At 53.8% G+C, this 21,541-nt stretch overlaps 2 protein-coding genes across 4 annotated transcripts in view; one reads left to right on the top strand and one right to left on the bottom strand.

Annotated features, from left to right (window-relative positions):
• Positions 1 to 58: 58 nt before the first annotated feature.
• Positions 59 to 21,541, bottom strand: part of PTCD1 (pentatricopeptide repeat domain 1) — a 42,061-nt gene continuing 20,578 nt past the window's right edge. The window contains exons 3-10 of the mRNA XM_012556770.2: positions 10,719 to 11,227; positions 9,918 to 10,058; positions 8,818 to 9,036; positions 7,161 to 7,262; positions 4,640 to 5,329; positions 2,933 to 3,049; positions 2,285 to 2,467; positions 59 to 521 (exon numbers count right to left, since the gene is read on the bottom strand). Coding sequence (XP_012412224.2) covers positions 336 to 521; positions 2,285 to 2,467; positions 2,933 to 3,049; positions 4,640 to 5,329; positions 7,161 to 7,262; positions 8,818 to 9,036; positions 9,918 to 10,058; positions 10,719 to 11,227 — 2,147 coding nt within the window. The 3' untranslated portion in view covers positions 59 to 335. The remainder of the gene's footprint in view (positions 522 to 2,284; positions 2,468 to 2,932; positions 3,050 to 4,639; positions 5,330 to 7,160; positions 7,263 to 8,817; positions 9,037 to 9,917; positions 10,059 to 10,718; positions 11,228 to 21,541) is intronic.
• Positions 16,830 to 21,541, top strand: part of CPSF4 (cleavage and polyadenylation specific factor 4) — a 17,366-nt gene continuing 12,654 nt past the window's right edge. For all 3 annotated transcript variants that reach the window (XM_023735328.1, XM_004380798.2, XM_004380797.2), the window contains exons 1-2: positions 16,830 to 17,036; positions 20,995 to 21,045. In XM_023735328.1, the coding sequence (XP_023591096.1) occupies positions 16,934 to 17,036; positions 20,995 to 21,045 (154 nt within the window). In that variant the 5' untranslated portion in view covers positions 16,830 to 16,933. The remainder of the gene's footprint in view (positions 17,037 to 20,994; positions 21,046 to 21,541) is intronic.

Below are 21,541 nucleotides of genomic sequence, written 5' to 3'. Positions count from 1 at the left end.
ATGGGAGAGTGCCAGGGACTCGGTGCTGGGTGACTGAGCAGGTCCACGCACCTCATCTGCCGTGGGGACGGGCTCCTTAGGTGATTGTGAGGATGTCCTATGAAGATGGTGTGGGTGGCTCTTGGACCTGCTGTCAGCTGGTCAGCTTCCCGGGGCCCCAGCGTTTGTCATCATAGCAACACTTACAAAACCCTGCAGCTCTTACCCTGGGCCACGCCTTTCCTCTCCATGACTCCGAGACTGTAATATGAAAGGGTCTCCCAGGCGGCCACCAAGCACTGTTTGAGTCCGTGCACTGTTCCCCAGTTGTGCCCTGGTGCCAGAGGCCTCCACCATCACCTGCCCCCAAGACCTCTGTCCACATCAGCCTCCATCATGGAGCCTTGGTCCCCCTGCTTGGGCTTGCTCCTGAACTTCTGCCAAGGGTGGGGGATTTCCTCAGCTGGCATCACTTTGAGCCACTGCTTGTAGTAAGCTCGGAAGCCATCGATCTTCTCCAAGTAGGTGTTTTTTCCTTTGTACTGTGATTAGAAAAGCCACGATTAGAATCACTGTGTTCCCTCAGCTCACCCTGAACCATGGCAGCTGGCTCAGGCCTCCCAGAGGCTGGGTGGGCCCTGCTGTTCTCGCTTCCAGACGGTTACAGGGTAGAGGGCAGGAAAGTGGTGAACAATCAATGTGGGTGTAGCTTACAGCAGAGAAAAGGGTTCTGGGCAAATGTGCTATGCCACGAGGCAGGCCCAGAGCCCAGCTAACAATCCTCTCTCTGAATATGCACCACTGGGCTCCTGTACCCGCGGATGTCACTTGTCACCCCAGCCCCTGAGCTAGGATTGCTGGGTCCCACCAACCCCCCTTCCACACAGCCACCCCCTCCTGTCTGACCCCATGTCAGCAGGGATGCAGCAGTCTCCACAGTGATGGGGGAAGAGAAGGAAGAACACCAAAAGAGACCTGGGAGGGGAATGTATGAGAAAAAGTAGACTTCAGAAGAGAGCATTCCCAGAGATGAAGACTGCTACCACAGAGGAGAAAAGGTTCAAGGCTCAGAAGAAGAGTTACCAGTTCTACACTTGTATATTCCTAATGTAGCCTGTGACGGTGAGCTGAGCCAAAGAGGCCCCTAGTGGGTCCTGCACCATAGGGTGAAAAGACAACCCACTAAATAGGAGATACTTGTAGTAAGTAACCAACAGAAAACTAGTATCTAGAATATATAAAGAATTCTGAGGAACCAACAAGAAGACTTAACTGCTAACCTTTCAAAGATGTCCAGCTACGTGCGCTGCCTGCATGCCCTCCGCTACCATCTTGGCCTTGTTAATTCCACCACGCCTTCAAAATGACAAGTGTCACACTGCGTAGCCAGCCACGCCTGTGCCCCATGCAGTGCTGATGGTCCCCTCCCTGCCTGCGCTCCTCCAGAGCACAGTGGCTCTGGATGCTCTGTGGGGGCTCTGCACAAGGGCCGACTCAGTCAACCCGAAAAACCAACCACCCAGGCCTGGCCCCCTCAGTGCAGCAGGGAGAAGGTCCATTAACAGACACGCTGCATCACCCTCTGCCCTACTGCTGCCCCATTCGCTAACAAACAGCAGCCTGTACTGAGCAGTAGGGACCGGGGGAGCAAGGCAGCCGTGGGCCCCACTCTAAGAAGCTCATGTTTTAAGGGAGGACAGAGCTGCCCTGTGAACACGTGATAGGCTGTAAGACGTGGCGTCAAGGAAACAGTGCTGTAGGTAGTGGGAAGGGGGCTTTGCAGGTTGGGGGAGGCACGTGGTAGGGTGTTTCTGAGGAAGAGCCATCAGGCCAAGACCTGTGGGGTGAGGGGGAGCCCACCATGGGAAAAGCAGGGGGACCATATTCAAGGTAAACCTAAATACCCGACGCTGTTGAGTAAATTCCGACTCATAGCGACCCTACAGGACAGAGCAGAACTGCCCCACAGGGTTTCTAAGGAGGGGCTGGTGGATTCGAACTGCCGACCTTTTGGTTAGCAGCCGAGTTCTTAACCACTGCCACCAGAGCTCCAGAGGGTATACAAGAGGCCAAGGCAGGAAAGCGCCTGGTGTGGTCTAGAAGGTGACAGAAGGTCAGAGTGACTGACACTGAACAAAGGGGAGAGTGGCCGGGGATGAAGCGGGCAACATGGCCACACCTACAGGCTGTGGGCAAAGAAGAAGCCACTGGACAATTTTAATGGGAATGCCAATCCTGGAAAGCCGAGCCCAGGTGGAGCTGAAGGTCAAGGAGTTGACAGCACTTCCCAGCTTGGTGCACATACCCGGTCAAAGGTGGGTGGGTACTCGGCCGCAAACTCAAGCTGGCGGATGACCACCTCGTTCACAGGGACGTTGTTCCGCCGCATGTCCTTCAGGATGTCGATGAGGTAGGCGTAGTCCAGCCTCTTGAGGGCTGCGTTGATAAGAGTGCTGTAGACGTGGGTGTTGGGAGTCATCTGGGACTTCTGGAATGTCACAGGCACCAAAAATCACCAAGATGAAGACGGGGGCTAGGACAAAGCAGCCCCCTAAAGCATGTCCAGCAGAGCCGGGACCACGAGCTGTGCTCCCGCCGCCCAAAGGAAAGCACACGCACTGCTCCATGGGCCCACCCCACCCAGACCCTCAGAGCCCAAAAGAAGTTAAGAACATGGAGAAAAAAGCCAGTGGACCCAGTACATGGTGGGCAGGAGACACCATCTCCTCAGCTCTTGGCAGTGGGTTCACTGGTGACAACATCGCCACCAAAAGGTGGTGGCCAGCCTAGAAAAGCGGCCAGCATTGGTTGGGCAAGTCCAGTAGTGTGCAGGGGAAGTGCAGAGGCCTGGGGGCTTGGGAGGGCCCACCTCCCCACCCCAGCTTCCTGAGCTGCACCCCGCCTCCCGAGTGCACCCTCAGCCCTCGTGTCCTGCACACGCTTGGCCGCTCACCTGCATGTCGGCAAGCAGCTGCAGGCCATCCCCTGGCCTGCGGCATCCAATGGCCAGGTTGCAGAAAGTCTGCAGGTTGGGGACAAGTCCTCTCTTTGCCAGGACTGGCAACAGCGCCTGTACGGACAGACACGGTGTCACTGTCACACCAGCCCTGGTGAGAGCCGTGGGTGAAGCCCTTGGCTGGAGGCTACAGACCCCAAGGTTCCAAGGATTCTGGCCCTCTGCTGACCATGTGCCACCCCAGGCCTCAGCTTAGCATCTGAGACCCCTCAGCCAACCAGCCTGCCTTTCAACACCATCTCCCAGAAGTCATGCTGCTCTCCGTGGGCATCTGCTTCCTGCCTGGCCATCCCCACCCATGGTGCCCCCTCCATGAGCGCCCCTTGCCCGTCACGTTCCGTCCATCTGCAGTGCCTTGCAGCCGCTCCCCACACCTCACCACATGCTCCTCTGCCGGCTACCCTGGCATTCAGCCCTCCAACACTTCCTGAGTGCAGGGCCAGGTCCTCAAGGGCTGATGGCCCAGGGCAGGAGGAGGGTGGAGAGATGCCAAGAAGCAGATGGGGAGTGTCCAGCCCAGGGAGCCAGGGCTAAGGGCAAGGAGCCTGGCTAGGATCGGGGGATCCCTGGGGCAGGGCTCTGGCATATGTGCCTTGTGGAGGAAGGTGTGCTCTGCCCATGGACTCTTGCATATGTGCCTTGTGGAGGAAGGTGTGCTCTGACCATAGACTTAAAGGCAGGGGCTTCAAGTGCCCGGTCAGTGCTTCTGACAAGACAGGCGGCACACAAAAACTTGTCGTATGAATGGACAAAGCCTGTGAGAGCCCTAGTGCCTTGTCCTGGGTCAGTGCTGCCTGGAGCTGGCCCCTTACCGGCTCCCCAAGTGCCAAGGATGGCCACTCCCCCAGCCTCACTCCCATCTGAGCAAATGAGGACAGCTGAGTCACAGGCCAAGGCTGAGCTTCCACACACAGCTACAGAAGAGTCAAAGAGGGGCCAGGCCTTGCCCCTGTGGCTGCCTGGTCCCACAGCTCCAGCTTTGCAGCCAGTGGACAGCGTTCCAGACCAGGCTCCACTTACTGGTGGTGAGCGCAGGCCCGTCCCGGCCTCTAAGGGGTCAGTAAGGCGGGGTGCTCAGGAGCAGGGGCTGCAGCGACAGCCTGGGCTCATGCACTGGCCCAGCCCTCGCCAGCGTGTGGCCATGGGTGTGACTGGCCTCTCCATGCCTCCATGTCCCCACCTGTAATGTGGGGAAGCCCACAAACCAGCAGTACCCCTGGTCTGATTAGTAAAGAAACCACAAGTGATACACATAGGACAGCGTCCAGCAGAGTCAGTGCAGTATATGGAGAGAAAGTGACTAAAGAGGGGACCCTCACGTGGCACTGTTCCGAGTCACCAGCCATCAAAGGCAGCCTCCTCAGGGGCACTTCTCGGACTCCCTCCCACACACGTCCCCACAGCACCCGTCCATCACCAACATAGGACGCGTACCAACCTGCCTCCTGGTTGGGCAGGGGATGTGTCAGCTGGCTCATGTGGGGTCTCAGCACTTCCCAGGCCCAGAGCAGGAGCTCACACCCACTGATCAACCACAGGCTCGGGCAGCCACACCTTGCAGGCGGACGAGGCCACTCATCCAAGAGTCTGAGTGGGGGTAGGAGGTTCCCATCCGAGTGCCTAGTGCTGCCCCTGAGCCCTCACCTTTGCCCCCTCCAGATCACCCAGCTTGCTCTTCTTCCTCATTAGCGTGTTGAAGAATGTCACGTCCGCCTCCACATGGTGCACATCCAGGGTGGCCAGCAGCGAGGACTCCTCGGGGCTGCCGGGTGCCACCACCTCAGCCAGCAGCGTGAGGGTCTTGATATCGGGCTGGAGCCCATGCTCCGCCATCTTGCCCAGGAAACCCTCCATGCCCCCCATCAGGGCCAGCCTATCAGCTGGCGTAGCCACTGTCCCAAGGGAGACCACAGTTGGAGGTACTGTCCCAAGGCTCAGGAGGTTGGCCTTCAGCCCTGTGAGAGAGGGCTGCAGGGCCACAGGGGTGAGGGCCACTGTGTGGTTGGGCTCTTCTGTGGTGTCCACCTCAGACTGGGCCTCCTGAAGATCTGGAGGTCCCTCCAGTGCCTGAGAAGTTTCCAGAAATAGCTGTCTCTCCAGGGCCTCCACATGCAGCCTGGCCAACATGCCGCCTCCTACCCCAGCCTGGGCTATTTTCCTCGCCTGCCGCCTGCCTGCTGGGGACTGGAGCAGGGCCGTCTCCTCAATGGGCCTCAGGAGCAACTTCGTGGCCACCTCCGGGTCCCCTAAGCCACAGTCCCGGGCAGCCCCCAGCAGCAGGTTGTAGCCGTGCCGGCTCGGCTTGAGCCCCAGACTCAGCATCTGCCGCCATACCTGCTCAGGGAGAGAGAAGGCTCAGCGCTCGGGCCTCCCTCCTCTGAAAAGCCCTCAGCAGAGATGGTTCTGGGAGTCAGCCATTAGGCCAGCAAGTGGGAAGGGCACAAGAAGAATCTGGAAAGTGGCTAACCCAGCTCCAGGCTCTGGGCCGCTAAAAATCTTGGGAACTTTGAAAACTCTCTGGGAGACTTCAAAGGGGCTGGTGTCCCTCCCTTTTTTTCCCCGAGTGTACCTCACAATTTTCTTGTAGTTTCATCCCTCTGCCCTCTCCTGGGAACAGTCTTCACCCCAAGTCTCTGTCCACCCTCTGTGCAATCCTGAGGAGGGAGGGCCTGAGAGGCCCAGTTCCGAACAGTCTAGGCTGACTGTAAGGCTGATCCCACTCATCTGGGGAGTGCCTCCTGGGTGCTCTGCCTGTGCCTTCCTCTTTGGAGGGTGGTTACTGGACAGGCAAGAACCCCGAGGCTCACAGTGTGAGCGCAGGCTCAGCACCAGGCAGGCCACGGCTGACCCCTGCGCCACCTCTCAGTGGCTGTGGGCCTGGGAGCTGTCGTGTAGTGAGCACACTTGACCAACAGTAGCTGTGACTACATTCAGGCTGCTCTGACACCAAGGCCAGCACCATTTCTAACACGCCACCAGGGCTCACTTGCCTGGCTTGCTGCCCTGTGCCCACAGCCTCCACACAGGCACACTGCCACGTGGGGCCCAAATTGTGCACCTGACTTACGCCCTCGCCAGAGATGAGCATGCAGATGAGGCAGGCTGGGCAGGAGGGACACTGCCAGCCAGAGCAGGGGCTTGAGGAGGGGTCTCGGCTGCCACATCCCACGTGGACCAGGTGGCAGAGCTGAGGTTTGGCAGGGACACAAATGCTACTGTGAGTGGCAGGGATTCAGGCTTGGGCATCAGACAGACCTCAGTTCAAATCCTAGCTCCACCACTCACTGGCTGTGGAACCGTAAGCAAGTAACTTAAGTTCTGTGGGCCTCAGTTCCCCTGCCTGTAAAATGGGGATAGTGGTGCCCAACTCCAGCAGTTTAACAAGTGCTCAGTACAAACTGGCTGCTGCTGTTACTATACAATGTTATTCCTAACTAGGACAGATCTAGGCAAAAGACCAGGAGGAATGAGCTCTCAGCTGGGCTTTCACTACAAGGGAAAAACATGTGGATGCCATCGTGTCCAACAGCGGAGCACTGCCACCTGGGGCATGGGGGTGGACAGTGGCTCTGGTCCAGGGCTATCCCAGATCACTCGGCTCAAGCTCTGTGCAGAGAAGGTGCCTAGGTCTTACTGAAATGCAGATTTGGATGCGAGAGGCCTAGTTGGGGCTGAGACCCTGCATTTCCGCTGCTCCAAGGGGGCAGATGCTCCTGGTCTGGGGGCCATACTGCACGCTGGAGGGCTCTAGGTAATCTCCTGTGCCCTTCCCACCTGATAAGGAGGCTTATCTCTGGGACCTGGGGTGGGATCTTGGGGACTCAGGGCAGAGATGCTGAGAGTGGGCCTGGGGGGCGGGTGTGCTGCAGGTGTCCAGGGGGTCTGGGCTGGCTGCAGAGAGGGAAGCACAGCCACGGGGATACATCGTGAGCTGAGCCGCACTCCCTAGGCCAGCCAGGCCACCTCCGTGGCCTCTGTCCTGGCTGTCTCTAAGGGAGAGCAGCGCGGTCTGCACAGGACTGCTGGGAAGGCTCAAGGGCAGCAAAGAGAAAAACGCCCGCACAGGCAGCAGTGGGGGCTTGGAAATGCCAAAGGTCAGCACAGAGCACCCCTGGTACAGGGGCACATGGGAGGCAGGGATGGGGGCAAAGCGAGAGGGACTGACCTGCAGGGCATATCGGAAGCCCATCTTTTTGTCCTGGATGCAGCCCATGAGCAGGAAGTTGAAGGTCTCCTCTGTGACTGTATGACCTTTGAGGACGATTTCCTGGGAGATGGAGTGGAGGTCAAACCTGGGGTGACCCAGGCAGATGTTCCGGGAGGAACCAGACCTGTGCGTGCCGAGCCTGCCTGCGGTGCCGGATTCCGGCGCTGGGACCGCACCCTGACTGCTGCCCCAAGCCCCTCCTTGCAGGCCTCTCCTCCCCGGCCACGCCCCCCCTTTGCAGGCCTCTCCTCCCCGGCCACGCCCCTCCTTTGCAGGCCTCTCCTCCCCAGCTCTGCTCCCACCGTCTCCGCAAAGCCCACCGTACTCTGCCCATCCTCGAGGCTCTGGGACTGCACCGAGCTGGCTCAAGTCCCAGCCTTCAAGGGCCAGCGTCCTGGGTCTTAGTCTCATCCGGGGTGTGGGGTCACAGTTAGGACTTGCCTTAGGGGATCTTTGGAGCAATCCCACGGACACCATGGGGCCTGCACACAGCAAGTGCTGACGGCCCAAGTGACCGCTGGCCTCTCTTGGAGTGTCAGGGTTGGCCACTGCCTTCTTGAGAAGCTCCTCCCACATCACACTCTCCCACCCCATCTTCCACCTGTCAGGCACCTCAAGGTCTTCATCAGTGTGGGCATTCCCCACCCCACCCCCCCCTCCCCACCCCCGGGGCTGCCTCCTCTGTCACCAACTCTCCTGCTTGCTCAGTAAGGTCTGGCCCTCCTCCTGGACACCACAGCTCTTAACTGTCCCTCTCTCTTGGATCCCTCCCCACACCACTCAGAGTGGCCTGCTTAAAACATTGATCTGACACGTCTGGACAATGCCAGTTACACTTCGCTATTCTGGAAGCTTCCAGCACCTGCCTTGCCCACAGCACCCCTGGGAGTTGACTCACAGAGGGCAGCCAATCTGGGGACTAGCCAGCAACAGGGGAGCTGCCTGAGGGGAAATGCGATGCCCAGGCCGCCGAGAGCATACTCAGCCCCGAGGTCCAGCAGTGGGGACTGAGTCTTCCTTGCTTCCTTATAATAAACCTTCATCTATCTCTTTCTTGCAACCTGAAAAAGTATTCTCAACTCCCCACTCATGGTCCTCCCTGCTCAAAACCCTTCATGGTCTCCTTCTCAGTGAGCTGGGGATGAAAACCTACCTACCCATCTCCCAGGGCGACCAGGGGAGCAGATGGGATTCAGGCCAGCACCCTGAAGCAGCCTGGCAGCCCAGACCTTCTGGACCGGACCCTGCTCAGTGCTCCCATCTTCATGCCCCCATTTCCCTCGCACCCAACACAACCAGCCCAGACTCTGCAGTTCCCTGAACACCAGCTCTTACACCTGCTGCTCCTTCCCAGCAGGGGCCCTGTCTGGAGCCTCCCTTCTCAGTCGCACTGCCAGGCTCCACACAGGTTCCTCAAAGTAGTGCACATGACTTGCCATCCTCACACGTCAGGGGCCTAACACTCTGTCAAGCAGGGCCTCTGAGAGCAGGCGCCTCGTCAGAGTCATCTGTGAACCCCAGGGCCTCCAGCGGCCCGAACCTTACTGTGTGAGAGGAGATGGAAGGCCACAGCCAGCACCCGCTCGGGACTGGCCGAGGAGGGGAGGGTGCCCACCTTGAATACATCAAGGCACATCCTGAGGTCCGCGCACAGGGCAGCCATCTTCAGCAGGGCGTGGTACGTTTTCAAGTTGAGCTGAACGTTTCTGGCCCTGAGCTGCTGCCGTAGTTTCAGGGCACTCTGCAGAGCGGAGTCCTTCCAGGGCGACTCAGCACAGACGTTGAACAGGGCTGTGTATGTGGCGTCCGAAGGCTCCAGGTCCCGCTTCTTCATCTGTGGAGATGGGGAAAAATTAGAGGCAGCTCCAGGATCAGCCAAAAGCAGGAGTGAGTAAGAGGGAATAGCGGTGAGTCTGTCCGTTACTGCATTAAAGTCTGGAACAGGGCATGGCTGAGGCAAGGGCGGGTGAGGCAGCAGAGCCTGGCTCTCCAAACCTGACTCAACCAGAAGGACTCTAAAAACTGACTCCACACCCCCAAAAAGACACCAGCCCCCCTCGCCCCACCCCCCTGCCACCTCCCCGCCACTCCCCCCACAGCCCCCAGAACTCATCAGGCTGCTCTGGAGTGAGGCACTCATGGCAGGGGGCTCCTGGGGCTCCAACTACCACGCAGGACTCAGAGGCCCTGACTGTTAGGGGGCCGTGGGAAGGGTCTGGTCTGGGGAAGGGCGGATGGGAGACATCAAACCCCAGCTCTAGGAGTAACTAACTGAAGGATCGCAGGCACACTCTCACCTCATCAGGACAACGGAGATGACAAATACAACACACCTGAGAGGTGGCCTTTAAAGGAAAATGACCTCCGAAGAGGAAAGAGCGCTTTCTGAAATGCTCGGCTTTGGAAGAAGGTGCTTTGGAAGAAGGTGCGTGGGGGCACGCACAGAGGGGTGGGGGAGCGGGAGACAGAGGAGCACCTGGAACAAACCGGGAGTGGCAGCGGGAGAGGAAGGGGCAGATGCTGATGGACTGCCCATGTCACCTCATTCAGTCATCACAAGATCACCTCCATTTTACAGATGGTGAAACTGAGGCCAGGGAGGTGAAATGGCCTGTTGGGGAAGCGCCCTAGCAATGATGCACTCCAGGCCTGCAGCCGGCGCCTTCTGATCCCAGAGCCTGGTTCTCCCTCCCAGCACCCGCGCCCCTCACTCACATCATTATAGAGCCGGAAGGCCTTCTTCAGGTAGCCACCCCGCCCGCAGCCCCCGATCAGCACCGTGTAGTTGCACTCCAGGGGCTGCAGCCGCTCCTCCTTGAGCATCTGCCTCTCAAACAGGTCCAGGGCTTCGGCCAGCTGGTGAGGGAGGGCAGGGAGGGGATCAGGACAGCTGTGGAGGGACCCTCCCAGCCCAGGAGCCAGACACCCACTCTGGGTCTCTGCCTCTTGGTCCCACAGGTTCCGCAGCACAGGAGCCTCTTGTAACCAGAAGGGAAAGAAGGAATGTCCCCCCGGACTCTCACCACCTCTCTGCGAGGACTTTGTCCCCTTTTCCCTCCAGAGAGACTGAACCTCCCTGAAGGCAGGGACCAGGCCTTTTCCATCTCTGTGTCACCAGAGTGGAGCCTAGGGCCTGGCACTCGGTAAGTCCTCAGAAAACGTTAATTCAGTGAATTCCAGTACCATCTGCCCCTGCATCCTGGTCCTTCCTTTTCACCCTTGGTGACCCCATCCTTTGTGGCAGTACACTGGGTTCTAGCTGGATGGGGGGACAGGTTCTCATCAGTTTGCTGGGCATGCTCAGAGCCACGGCGCCCACAACTCCAGGGGGCCATTCATAGCCACAGGCTCCTGCAGAGCCCCTCCTGAGGGTGCAGGACGGCAGTGCTGGGTGAACAGGCTTCCTCTGCCTGCAGCCCCCCAAGGCTGGCATTTCCTTTCTGCCCCACCCCCTCACAAAACACTGAGCCACCAGGGAAGTGGAAGGCAGAGCAGCAGAGTGCCGAGGTTCCTCACCTTCCCCTCCCTGATCAGGCGTTTGCACTGCAAGAAGTACCAGTAAGGGCTGTTTCCTGGGCCCCGCCATGACTTTGGCTCCAGCTCCCTTTCCTCATCTTCCTCCACACTCTGTCCTCCGATCCGTAGGTTATACAACTGGGCCGTCGATTTGCGGAACATTCTCCGGGAAGAGTATTTGTTGGAGAGAGTCCCAAAGCTCTCCTCCTCCTCCTCTTCGTCCGGTGTGGCCGTGGGGCTGGGCTGGCTCAGGTCAGAGCTGAGGCCACCTGTGTTCTTCTGGTTCCCTGGACCGGGAGGCAGCTCTGAAAGGGAGCTGCTGAAGGCCGCTGGCGTCGACCAAGTCAGTCCTGTAGCCTGCAGCCATGAGGGCCCCTCTCTGCCTCCTGCCCACCTGGCTCTGCGTGGGCAGAGATGCTGGAGGACAGACAGTCCCAGAAGGCGGGGGCTGGAGAAGAGCCGAGCGAGTCCCATGAGGTCCATCTCTGGCCTTCCTCGCCCTCCTTGGCCTGGAATAGGACAAAAAAATAATGAAGTCAACTCAGATTCACAGTCATAAAAAGTAGAAAGAAGACAGAGAAGTGGTTACAAACGTGGTCCCCGAGGCTAAAAACCCTCAGTTCAGATTTCAGCTTTGCCACACAACTACTCCAGTGTCCCTGGGCACTCACAGCTCTGGCCTCAGTCTCCTAGCCTGTCAAATGGGGTTAACAATATTTTCCATACAACACTGTGGCAATAATCAGATGAGGTCTCTCTTGTATAGCACGTAGCACAGAGTCGGTATAGGCAGCACTTCACAGACATAAGCTATCGTTATTAGCACCACCAATTATTGTCAAGTTGATTCCAACTCATGGCGACCCCATGTGAGTCAGAGTAGAACTGTGATCCGTAGGGTTTTTGATGGCTGATTTTTTGGAAGCAGATCACCAGGCTTTTCTTCCAAGGTACCTCTGGGTGGACTCAAACCTCCAACCTTTCAGTTAGGAGCTAAGCATGTTAACTGTTTACACCATGCAGGAACTCCTAGTAATGGGTATTTATTTTAAACATCCAATACTATGTTATTTATTTTGTTGCTCGAATTGTTCCAGCTTCAGCCAGTGGGAGCACAGTTCTACTCTGACAAACATGGGGCCCACCATGAGTCAGAATCAACTAAATGGCAACTGGCTTATTATGACGATGATCAAATCCTGATTTAAGAGGGTGCGTGCTAAAGTCAGAGTTGGGTTTGCAACCTGGCTCTGCCAGAGCTGTCTGACAGGAACAATAACCTAATCTTCCTGTGCCTCGAGTTCCTCATTTGCAAGATGAGGATAACCCCACCTACCTCACGACAAGATTGCAAGGATTAGATGAGATGTTTTTACTACAATGCCTGGCATTTAATACATGTTCAAAAATGATAACTATTATCATTTATTATTAGGAAAAAAATTGTTGGCATTCTGAGTCTCTGCACAGGGAAGTTGACTAAACACGTCTTTTCTGCAAAATTCCGGAACAAACAGGCCACAGCTGTGTATCCAATACAGTAGCCACTGGCCATAAGTGACTACTGAGCCCTTGAAAATGTGGCTAGTCTGCATGGAGATGTGCTGTATGTATAAAACCCACACCAGATTTCAAAGACTTGGTACACCAAAAAGAATGTAAAATACACATACGTACTAATAGCCTTTTCACATGTTGAAATAATAACATTTTGGATATATTAGGTTAAATGAAATATTAACTTTAATTTCAGTTTCTTTTTACCTTATTTAACGTAACTACTTGAAAATTTACTTGGATATACAATTAACACCCATGGAAGCAGCAGTCAAATCAAATGACGTATTGCCTTGGGCAAATCTGCTGCAAAAGACCTCTTTAAAATGTTGAAAAGCAAATATGTCACTTTGAGGATTAACGTGTGCCTGGCTCAAAGTCATGGTATTTTCAATTGCCTTATATGCATGTGAAAGATGGACAATGAACAAGGAAGATGGAAGAAGAATTGATGTCTTGGAATTACAGTGTTGGCGAAGAATACTGACTATACCATGGACTGCCAGGAGAACGAACAAATTTGTCTTGGAAGAACACAGCCAGAATGCTCCAAGGAAGGATGGTCAGACTTTGTTTCACATACTTTGAACATATTATCAGGAGGGACCAGTCCCTGGAGAAGGACATCATGCTTGGTAAAGGAGAGGATCAGTGAAACAGAGGAAGACCCTCAACGAGATGGACTGACACAGTGGCTACAATAAGGGGCTCAAGCATAGCAACGATTGTGAGGATGGTTCAGGACCAGGCAGTGTTTCATTCTGTTGTACATCAGGTCGCTATCAGTTGGAACTAACTCAATGGCACCTAACAAAGACAATAACTTGAAAATTTTAAATTACATAGGTGTTTGTGTTATATTTTTATTGGTCAGTGCTAGGCTGGAGTCTGGCCTGTCTACTTTAAAACCCTTTCATAAGGTTTCGGGTCATGGTTTCGAGGGTCTGTCTAGTCAACTGTCCTAATATCATTTTTGGAGTCTCTGTTTTACCTCCTAGTTTGGTGAGTAGTGCCTGGGGTCTTGTGAGTGGCCATCCAAGGTACAACAATCGGTCTCTACTTGCCTGGAACAGCAGAGGAAGAAGGAGACCCAGGAAACAGAGAAGGCAATGGACTGCAGGTTTAATTGCCTCCATGAACTACTACCTCCACTGCCATGAACCCAGAAGAACAGGATGGTGTTCAACTACCGTTACTGAACGTTTTGATCAAGGACCCAATAGATAGATCCTGATCAAAAAGAGGAAACATATGGAACAGAATCAAATTCTTAAAGTAACTGGACTTCCTAGACCCACTGCACTGAGACAGGGAGAAGCCCTGAATCTATTGCCCTGAGATAATCTTTAAGCTGTGAACCAAAACTATCCCATGATGTCATCTTTAAACTAAACAACAGTTTAGATCAACTAGTAAAGAATGTTCACCTTGAGCAGTGCCCTCTTTGAAAGAATTACCTATATGAAATCAAACTGACAACAGTAACTTAAAACCACAGAGAAGTTTAGGGGGCAGAGAGTCTAGGTTAATGGTGGTGAAACAATATGGTAGAGAGAGCAAGAATGATGACACAACGCGAAGAACATAACCAATGTCACTGAACCGTATAGGCAGAAAATGTTGAATGGGCGTGTGTTGTGTATATTTTCACACATATACAATAAATACACACACATATATGTATACACACACACATACATATATACGTATATAGATACATGTATAACAACCACAACAAAACACTTTCATAGAAAATATTAGAATCACCAGCCTGAAAATTTTTTAAGGTCTAGTTATGTCAGAAGGTCAGCGTTGGAGACCTCAGAGGGGATGGTGGATTGAACAGATTAAGAACTGAGGCTCAGCAATGGGAGCAGCTTGCCCAGGTCCCCCAGCAGTGCTGTGGGTGAGCTGGACCCACACACAGGCTGGGCTGGCTTTGACCTCAGGTCCATGTAATGTATTAGACAGCCTCTCTAGACTACCACCAAAAAAACCTCAAACTCAAACCCATTGCCATCAAGTCAATTCTGACTCATGGCAACCCCACTCGTTAGAGTATAACAGCTCCTTAGGGTTTTCTTGGCTGTAATCTTTACAGAAGCAGACTGTCAGGCCTTTCTTCTGCAGTGCCACTGGGTGGGTTCAAACCATCAACCTTCCAATTAGTTGTTGTCAATTTGGTTCCAACTCATAGCGACTATGTACAACAGAACAAAACACTGCCCTATCCTGCACCATCCTCACATCCTATGTTTGAGCCCATTATTGTAGCCACTGTGTCAATCCATCCCGCTGAGGGTCTTCCTCTTTTTTGCTGACGCTCTACTTTACCGAATATGATGTCCTTCTCCAGGGACTGGTCCCTCCTGATAACATGTCCAAAGTACATGAGACAAAGTCTCGCCATCCTCACTTCTAAGGAACATTCTGGCTGTACTTCGATCAGTAGCTGAGTACAAACCATTTGTGCCACCCAGGGACATGACCACCATGGGAAAAAAAAACAAAACATTGCTATCGAGTCAATTCCGACTCATAGTGACCCTATAGGACAAAGTAGAACTGCCACATAGGGTTTCCAAGGAGTGGCTGGCAGATTCGAACTGCTGACCTTTTGGTTAGCAGCCACGGTCTTAACCACTGTGCCATCAGGGTGGCCTTAATTCAGCATCTGATGAAACCAGGGACTCCTCAGAATCACGTGTTTACATGCATTCATGAAAAAACATAGAATTAAAAAATATACACTAAAAGTGTTTTTAAAACGAAGTTATTCACTGTCCTGATCTTGTGATAATCAGGGCGGCTAAACTATACAAGACCACGCGTATGTTCCCAGACCTAGTTCTTTCCCTGTTGTTAGGTGCCTTTGAGTCAATCTTCAACTCACAGCAGCCCCACATGACAGAGGAGAACTGCCCATAGGGTTTTCTATGCCGAGTTGCTGAGTCAGAATCAAGTCAATGGCAACGGATTTTTTTTTTTTTTTAACATGTAATCTTTATGGAAGCAGATCGCCAGGTCTCCCTCCCACAGAACTGCTGGGTAGGTTCGAACCACCAACCTTTAAGTTAGCAGCTGAGCACTTAACTAGATGTGCCACCCGGGCTTTTATACAGGCTGATGATAAACCAACTTTAATTTATCAAACAACCATCTTGTGTGGGAAATGGCCGTGACTCTAGGTATCTTTGTGCCTTCAGAAAAATAACAGTATAATTAATGCAATAATTTTTTAAAAGAACCAGTGCTAAAGAAGGCATAAACGGGAAATTTTGTGATTACCAGTTGTCATGAAATGAGTCGTCAAATTACTGTGCTTTATTTTCTAGGGGAAAAAGAATCATACATGCTATACTAGTATATACGCTTCTTTTTCCTATATTTTATTTTTTGTTTTTGTTGAAAATATACACAGCAGAACATACACCCATTCAAGTTTCTACATATACAATTCGGTGACATGGATTACACTGAGTTGTGCAACCCTCCTTTTCTAAGTTATTCCTCCCCCATTAACATAAACTCACTGCCCCCTAAGGTTCCTATCTAATCTTTTGAGTTGCTGTTGTCAAGCTAAAAGATCTTAAAAGAGCATAATGCTTGAGGCTGACATTTTTTACTGATTAAGCTTAACTACTGTTTGGTTTTGAGAAGATTTCAGGGGATATTTTTGGTTTAAGGTTTAAAGATTATCTCAGGGCAATAGTTTTGGGGATTCATGCGGCATCCATGGCTCCAGAATATACGCTTCTTTTTAAGCGCTTTAAATGCCAAAGTCCTACCGTAATTTCAGTGTCATGAGTGCAACTGTTAGCTCAAGATATCACCATGTGGCGGTTACAGGTATCTCCAGCGATATTTTACACTCACCACGGCTTTGAAAGGACGACAAAGTCGCAGGCACTGCTTAAGGCTACTTTGGTTTGTTGACTCCGTCATGGAAGGAAATGCTAAATTTCACATAGAGGAATTAATAGGGTCACTTTTTTCCTACAAGTTCAGTGACCCCAAGTTAATAATTCCTGTACTGGGGACACGCGGCCGCTGTTCTCCCTCGGAGGGGCCTACCGACCCCCAGACGCTCACAAGACCCTCGGGCCAACCACGACCCCTCTCCACACAGGCCTTTAGGGCCTCGGGTTCCTCATCGGACGTCCCGTGTCGCCCCCGCCCCTGTGTCGCCTGTCGTCCCGTCCCCGCCTCGGCCAGGTCCCGTGTCGCCCCGGTTCCCTCCTCGGCCTCGCCTCGCGTCGCTCCCCGACCCGACCCCCGTATCTCCCGGTCCCGCCCCCCGCGTCGCTCCCGCCTCGCCCCGCCGCTCACCTAGCTCTCTGTCCTGGAGTTGCGAGCCTCAGCGGTGCCTCGCACAAACACAGTCAGCGTTGCGAAATCGGCGCGCGGTTTTAGATTCTCCGCGTCCTGGAGGCAAGGAGGCGCTCGGCTAGCGACTAAACGGGTCTAGCGGAGCGGCTCGTACTCCGCGCTCGATTGGCCCAGTCTGGACATGCGACGGGCCGGCGCGTGCTGCTGCGCTCCCGGCATGCCCCGGGTGGCGGCGGCGGCGGAGGCGCGTGTGCGGCGGGACCGCGGCGGGTAGGAGTGTGAGCTGCTAGAGAGTTGAGTGGGAGTCGGGCCGGCAGACCGCCGCCGCCATGCAGGAAATCATCGCCAATGTGGACCACATCAAGTTCGACTTGGAGATCGCAGTGGAGCAGCAGCTCGGGGCGCAGCCGCTGCCCTTCCCCGGCATGGACAGTGAGCGCGGGGCCGGGGCCGACGGGCGGGACCAGCTCGGACCCAGGACCTCTCCGCTACGATCCCGGGTCCTCTCCCTCTTTGTCTCGGGATTCCTCTCCCTGGTTCCGGGGCCCCCTACCCCTCGTTCCCCTCTCCCTGGTTCCAGAACTCCCTCCCCTTCGGTCTCGGGACCTCTTCCCCCTTGTCCCGGGACTCGCTCCCCATCGGTCATGGAATCCCCTTCTCCCTGGGCCTGGGGCTGCTCCTCCCCCTCGGTCCCGGAACCCCTTTCCCCCTGGTCCTAGGACCCCCTTCTCTCTCTCAGTTGGACCCAGGAGCCCTCCTCCTTTGGGTCTCCCATTGTCTGGGGCTGTCCTAAGGTAATCTGCAGGAAGGCAGGGCGCTTGAATGAAGGCAGATTCTCTCTCACTTGGAAATATCTCCAGCGCTCCCTGAACTACAGGAAGGTACTAGGAGACCTCCGATCCCCAGGACCCCCACCTCCCGTTGAGCGCCCTCTTGTTTTCATCAAAACACTGGGCCATTGGAGGAGGCTTACTGAGGGAAGGGCTACCTCTCCCTAGGAGATCCCCCAAAGCAGTCTCTGAAGCCTCCTTCTACTTGACACTCCCCAGAGTCCATCCCTGTTTCTGGGCCCGCCCCTATCTTTTTTCTGGACCCCAACTTTGGGTCCTTCATTAACCCAGGCCTCTGGTACGGACCCTTTGAGGTGGCCAATCTGATCTCCCTTCATTCTCCCTGTTCTCATGGGGGTTCCTATTCTCTCCAGTGCTTCCCCTCCCTCAACTCGGGTGGGATAGTTTGTACTTCAGGAGAAATTGACAGTTTTCTTCTTCTCTTCTCTCCTTTCTGGACATACTTGAAATCTAACATTATGACATTAAGGCTCCGAGAGCTTTTAGAGATTACTGAGTTCAGTCCACAGATCAGGAAATTGAGGCCTGACTGGGGGAGGGGACTTGCCCAAGACCACTCGGTGTGATGTGGCAGAGCCAGGGGAGGGCTCCAGTGTTCTGACCTATTCTCTTCAGTTTCCCCTGCTGTCTCCCATCACTGCCAGGGGACTGTGGCCTTGTTCTCCCACTTTTCCGTAGACCACAGGGACGTCCGTGCACCTCACTCCCGTCAGGTGGTAACCTTCTGAGTCAGAGACCCTCTGTCCCACACATGCTGATCCTTCTGTGCCACAGAGTGCTTCTACCAAAGACACTTGGGCAAACACTACCACTGTGGAACACCTCTTATAAGCAGCCACTCACACTCAGACACACTCTTACCCTTAGACACAGGATCATGTCCTATTTGGACACACACATCCACACCTTTTCCTGTCTTGATGACCCCTACTCTTCTCCGGCCTACACCACAGATCTGTGAGTCTGTGAAGGCAGGCACAGGGATGAGGGGCCCACATACCTGTTCAAGGGTGGGCCAGGGACATGTCTGGTCTCTGCCCAGCCATGGCTGCTGCCTAGCTCAGGCACTCAGGTCTGGTAGGTGCCTTTAGCAGTAACTGCCTATGTGTGAAGGAGTCCTGGTGGTGCAGTGGTTGAGCACTCAGCTGCTAACTGAAAGGTCTGCAGTTTGAACCCACCAGCTGTTCCATGGGAGAAAGATATGTGGCAGCCTGCTTCCATAAATATTACAACCTTGGAGATCTTACCGGGCAGTTCTACTCTATCTTATAGGGTTGCTATGAATCGGAATCAACTCAGCAGCAACAGGTTTGGTTTTGGTTTTAGGCCCAGATGTGATGGCGTTCAGCATGTTAAAGCCCCCTCTGAATGCCCAGTGAGGCCACAGCCCCTCCTCCATCCATGCCTGCACTGCATTCCCCCCTCATATTTGAGAAGAGCTGTCAGCTCTTCACTAAGGCATGATCTTTTACCCCATCGGCCTGAGACCCAGTCCCCGGAGCGGATTTCTAGCTTTCAGGAACAAAGCTTAACTTCTGGAAAGAACAAAGGCTCAGAAATATTCTTAAATGCTGGGATTTTAATGTCAGACTTTTCAGAGTCATTAAAAGACAAACAAAGTGACTCCTCTTGAGCCCCGTTTTCTACAGTGTTAAGTCTGTACTAGCAAGAGCTGCCTGTCCTGGAGAAGCCAAGGAAGCTGTTGCGAGTTAGCGAGGAGAGGATGGAAGTGGGCGTTAGAGGTGCTGTCGGTTGGTGTTCAGCAATTCTAAAATGCTGCTGAGGGAGAAAACTGTTTATGGAGCCAAAAACTAAACCAGTTGCTGTCGAGTTGACACCAACTCATGGTGACCCCACGTGTGTCAGTGTAGAACTGTGCTCCACAGGGTTTTCGGTGGCTCATTTATTTATTTATTTGTGTGTGTGTGTGTGTGTGTGTGTATGTATGTGTGTGTGCTTTAGATGAAGGTTTACAGAGCAAATTAGTTTCTCATTAAATAATTAATACACATATTGTTTTGTGACATTGGTTGCCAACCCCACAACATGTCCACTTCTCGACCTTGGGCTCCCCGTTTCCATTTGTCCAGCTTTCCTGTCCCCTTGTACCTTCTTGTTCTTGCCCCTGGGCTGGTGTGCCCATTTAGTCTCGTGTACATGGTTGAGCTATGTGTATTGTTTGTTATGGGCCTGTCTAACCTTTGGCTAAAGGGTGAACCTCAAGAGTGACTTCAGTACTGAGCTATAAGGGTGTCCGGGGGCCATACTCTAGGGGTTTTTCCAGTCTGCCAGACCAGTAAGTCTGGTCTTTTTTTGTGAGTTTGAATTTTGTTTTACATTTTCCTCCAGCTCTATTCAGGACCCTGTATTGTGATCCCTGTCAGAGCAGTCGGTGGTGGTAGCTGGATACCATCTAGTTGTGCTGGACTCAGGCTGGTAGAGGCTGTGGTAGTTGTGGTCCATTACTCCTTTGAACTAATCTTTCCCTTTTGTCTTTGGTTTTCTTTATTCTCTTTTGCTTCAGACAGGGTGGGACCTGTGGAATATCTTAGATGGCCGCTCACAAGCTTTTAAAAGACCCCAGACGTTACTCACCGAAGTAGGGTGTAGAACATTTTCTTTATAAGCTGTATTAGGCCAGTTGAGCTAGATGTCCCCTGAGACCATGGTCCCCAGCCTTCAGCCCAGTAATTTGGTCCCTCAGGGTCAGTAGCTGATTTTTAGAAGTGGATCTCCAGGCCTTTTTTCCAAGGCACCTCTGGGTGGAGTTGAACCTCCAGCCTTTCAGTTAGCAACCAAGAGCATTCTGTTTGCACCACCCAGGGACTCCTGTTTGTGGAGCCAGGGACGGTTTACTCTGGCAGCAGTGGCTGGTGAATTCCTGGCTCATCAGGACAGCGTGATCCTGGGAGCCACTGCCTTTCCTCACTCCTGCCTTTGTTCTCTTGCTCTCTCACCTGAGCCCGCTGCATCTACGAGAGTGAAGGACTGTGGTCCTTTAATAATTGTGTCTTCATGTTGCACATTAAAAGCAACCCTGCATCGCTGTGCCCTTCCCTCTGGAGTACCGCCCCAGGGGTCCCCACTTCTTCTGGAAACTTTCCCCTCTTCCAAGTCCCATTCACTTGTTTGTACTTCCTGTGAGACCATTCCCTCACTGGGCCTCACGTTAACGTGCCTGCAGATTAACCCTCCTGGAAGGTATGAGCTGGGGGTAATTCATTTCTGTGATCTTGTTTTCTATCCCTCCTCCCCCCACCCCCGGTAACTCCTTGAATCATCCTGCTTGTAGTAGGCACTCAGAGCACCAAGTGAATGGTTGGTCGCAGTGAACATGCATTATGTTGTGGGGAATGATTGAAATAATGGCTCTTTGCTGACTTGATGAGGCTTTGCTTTTTTTGCGACTCTCTTTCCTATATCCTGAACCCTTCATGGGTTAAAAACCTGAAAGCCTCCTTCCCGCCCTATTTAGATGGGACTAAGAGCAATCGCACCAAGCTTTATTTGACGTTTCTCCTTTTCTCTCCTTCCTACAGAGTCGGGGGCTGCTGTCTGTGAGTTCTTTTTGAAAGCTGCCTGTGGCAAAGGTAAAAGAGATCCCAGCTCCTTGACAATCCTTCAGGCAGCCCTCCCTCCACCCATCCCCTCGCAGACTCCCAGGCTATCAAGTCTCTTGCTGCCATTGCTTTGTGCAGACTAGCAGTGTCCCTAGATGAAGCTGGGCTTTGGATAGGCTAGGAATGTGATGGAGAATTCTGCCTGGACGCTAAAACACAGGCCTGAGCCAGCTCTGAGGCTGACTTCTCACCTCACTGCCTCCGTGGCCACGAGCTGGCCCTCCCCTGGACAGAGGCCCCCAGCTCCAAGGCTGGCTCTTCACCTCACTCCCTGTGGCTGAGAGCTGGCCCTCCCCTGGACCAAGGTCTCCAGCTCCGAGGCTGGCTTCTCACTTCACTGCCCCCATGGCCGCGAGCTGGCCCTCCTCTGGACGAAGGCCCCCAGCTATGAGGCTGGCTTCTCACCTCACTGCCCCCATGCCTGTGAGCTGGCCCTCCCCTGGACCAAGGCCCCCAGCGCCGAGGC

This window comes from Trichechus manatus, unplaced genomic scaffold (genome assembly GCF_000243295.1).
Source record: "Trichechus manatus latirostris isolate Lorelei unplaced genomic scaffold, TriManLat1.0 scaffold00077, whole genome shotgun sequence".
NCBI classification, from domain to species: Eukaryota; Metazoa; Chordata; class Mammalia; order Sirenia; family Trichechidae; genus Trichechus; species Trichechus manatus.
Note: the sequence above shows the minus strand (reverse complement) of the source record. Positions and strands in the feature narration are given on the sequence as shown.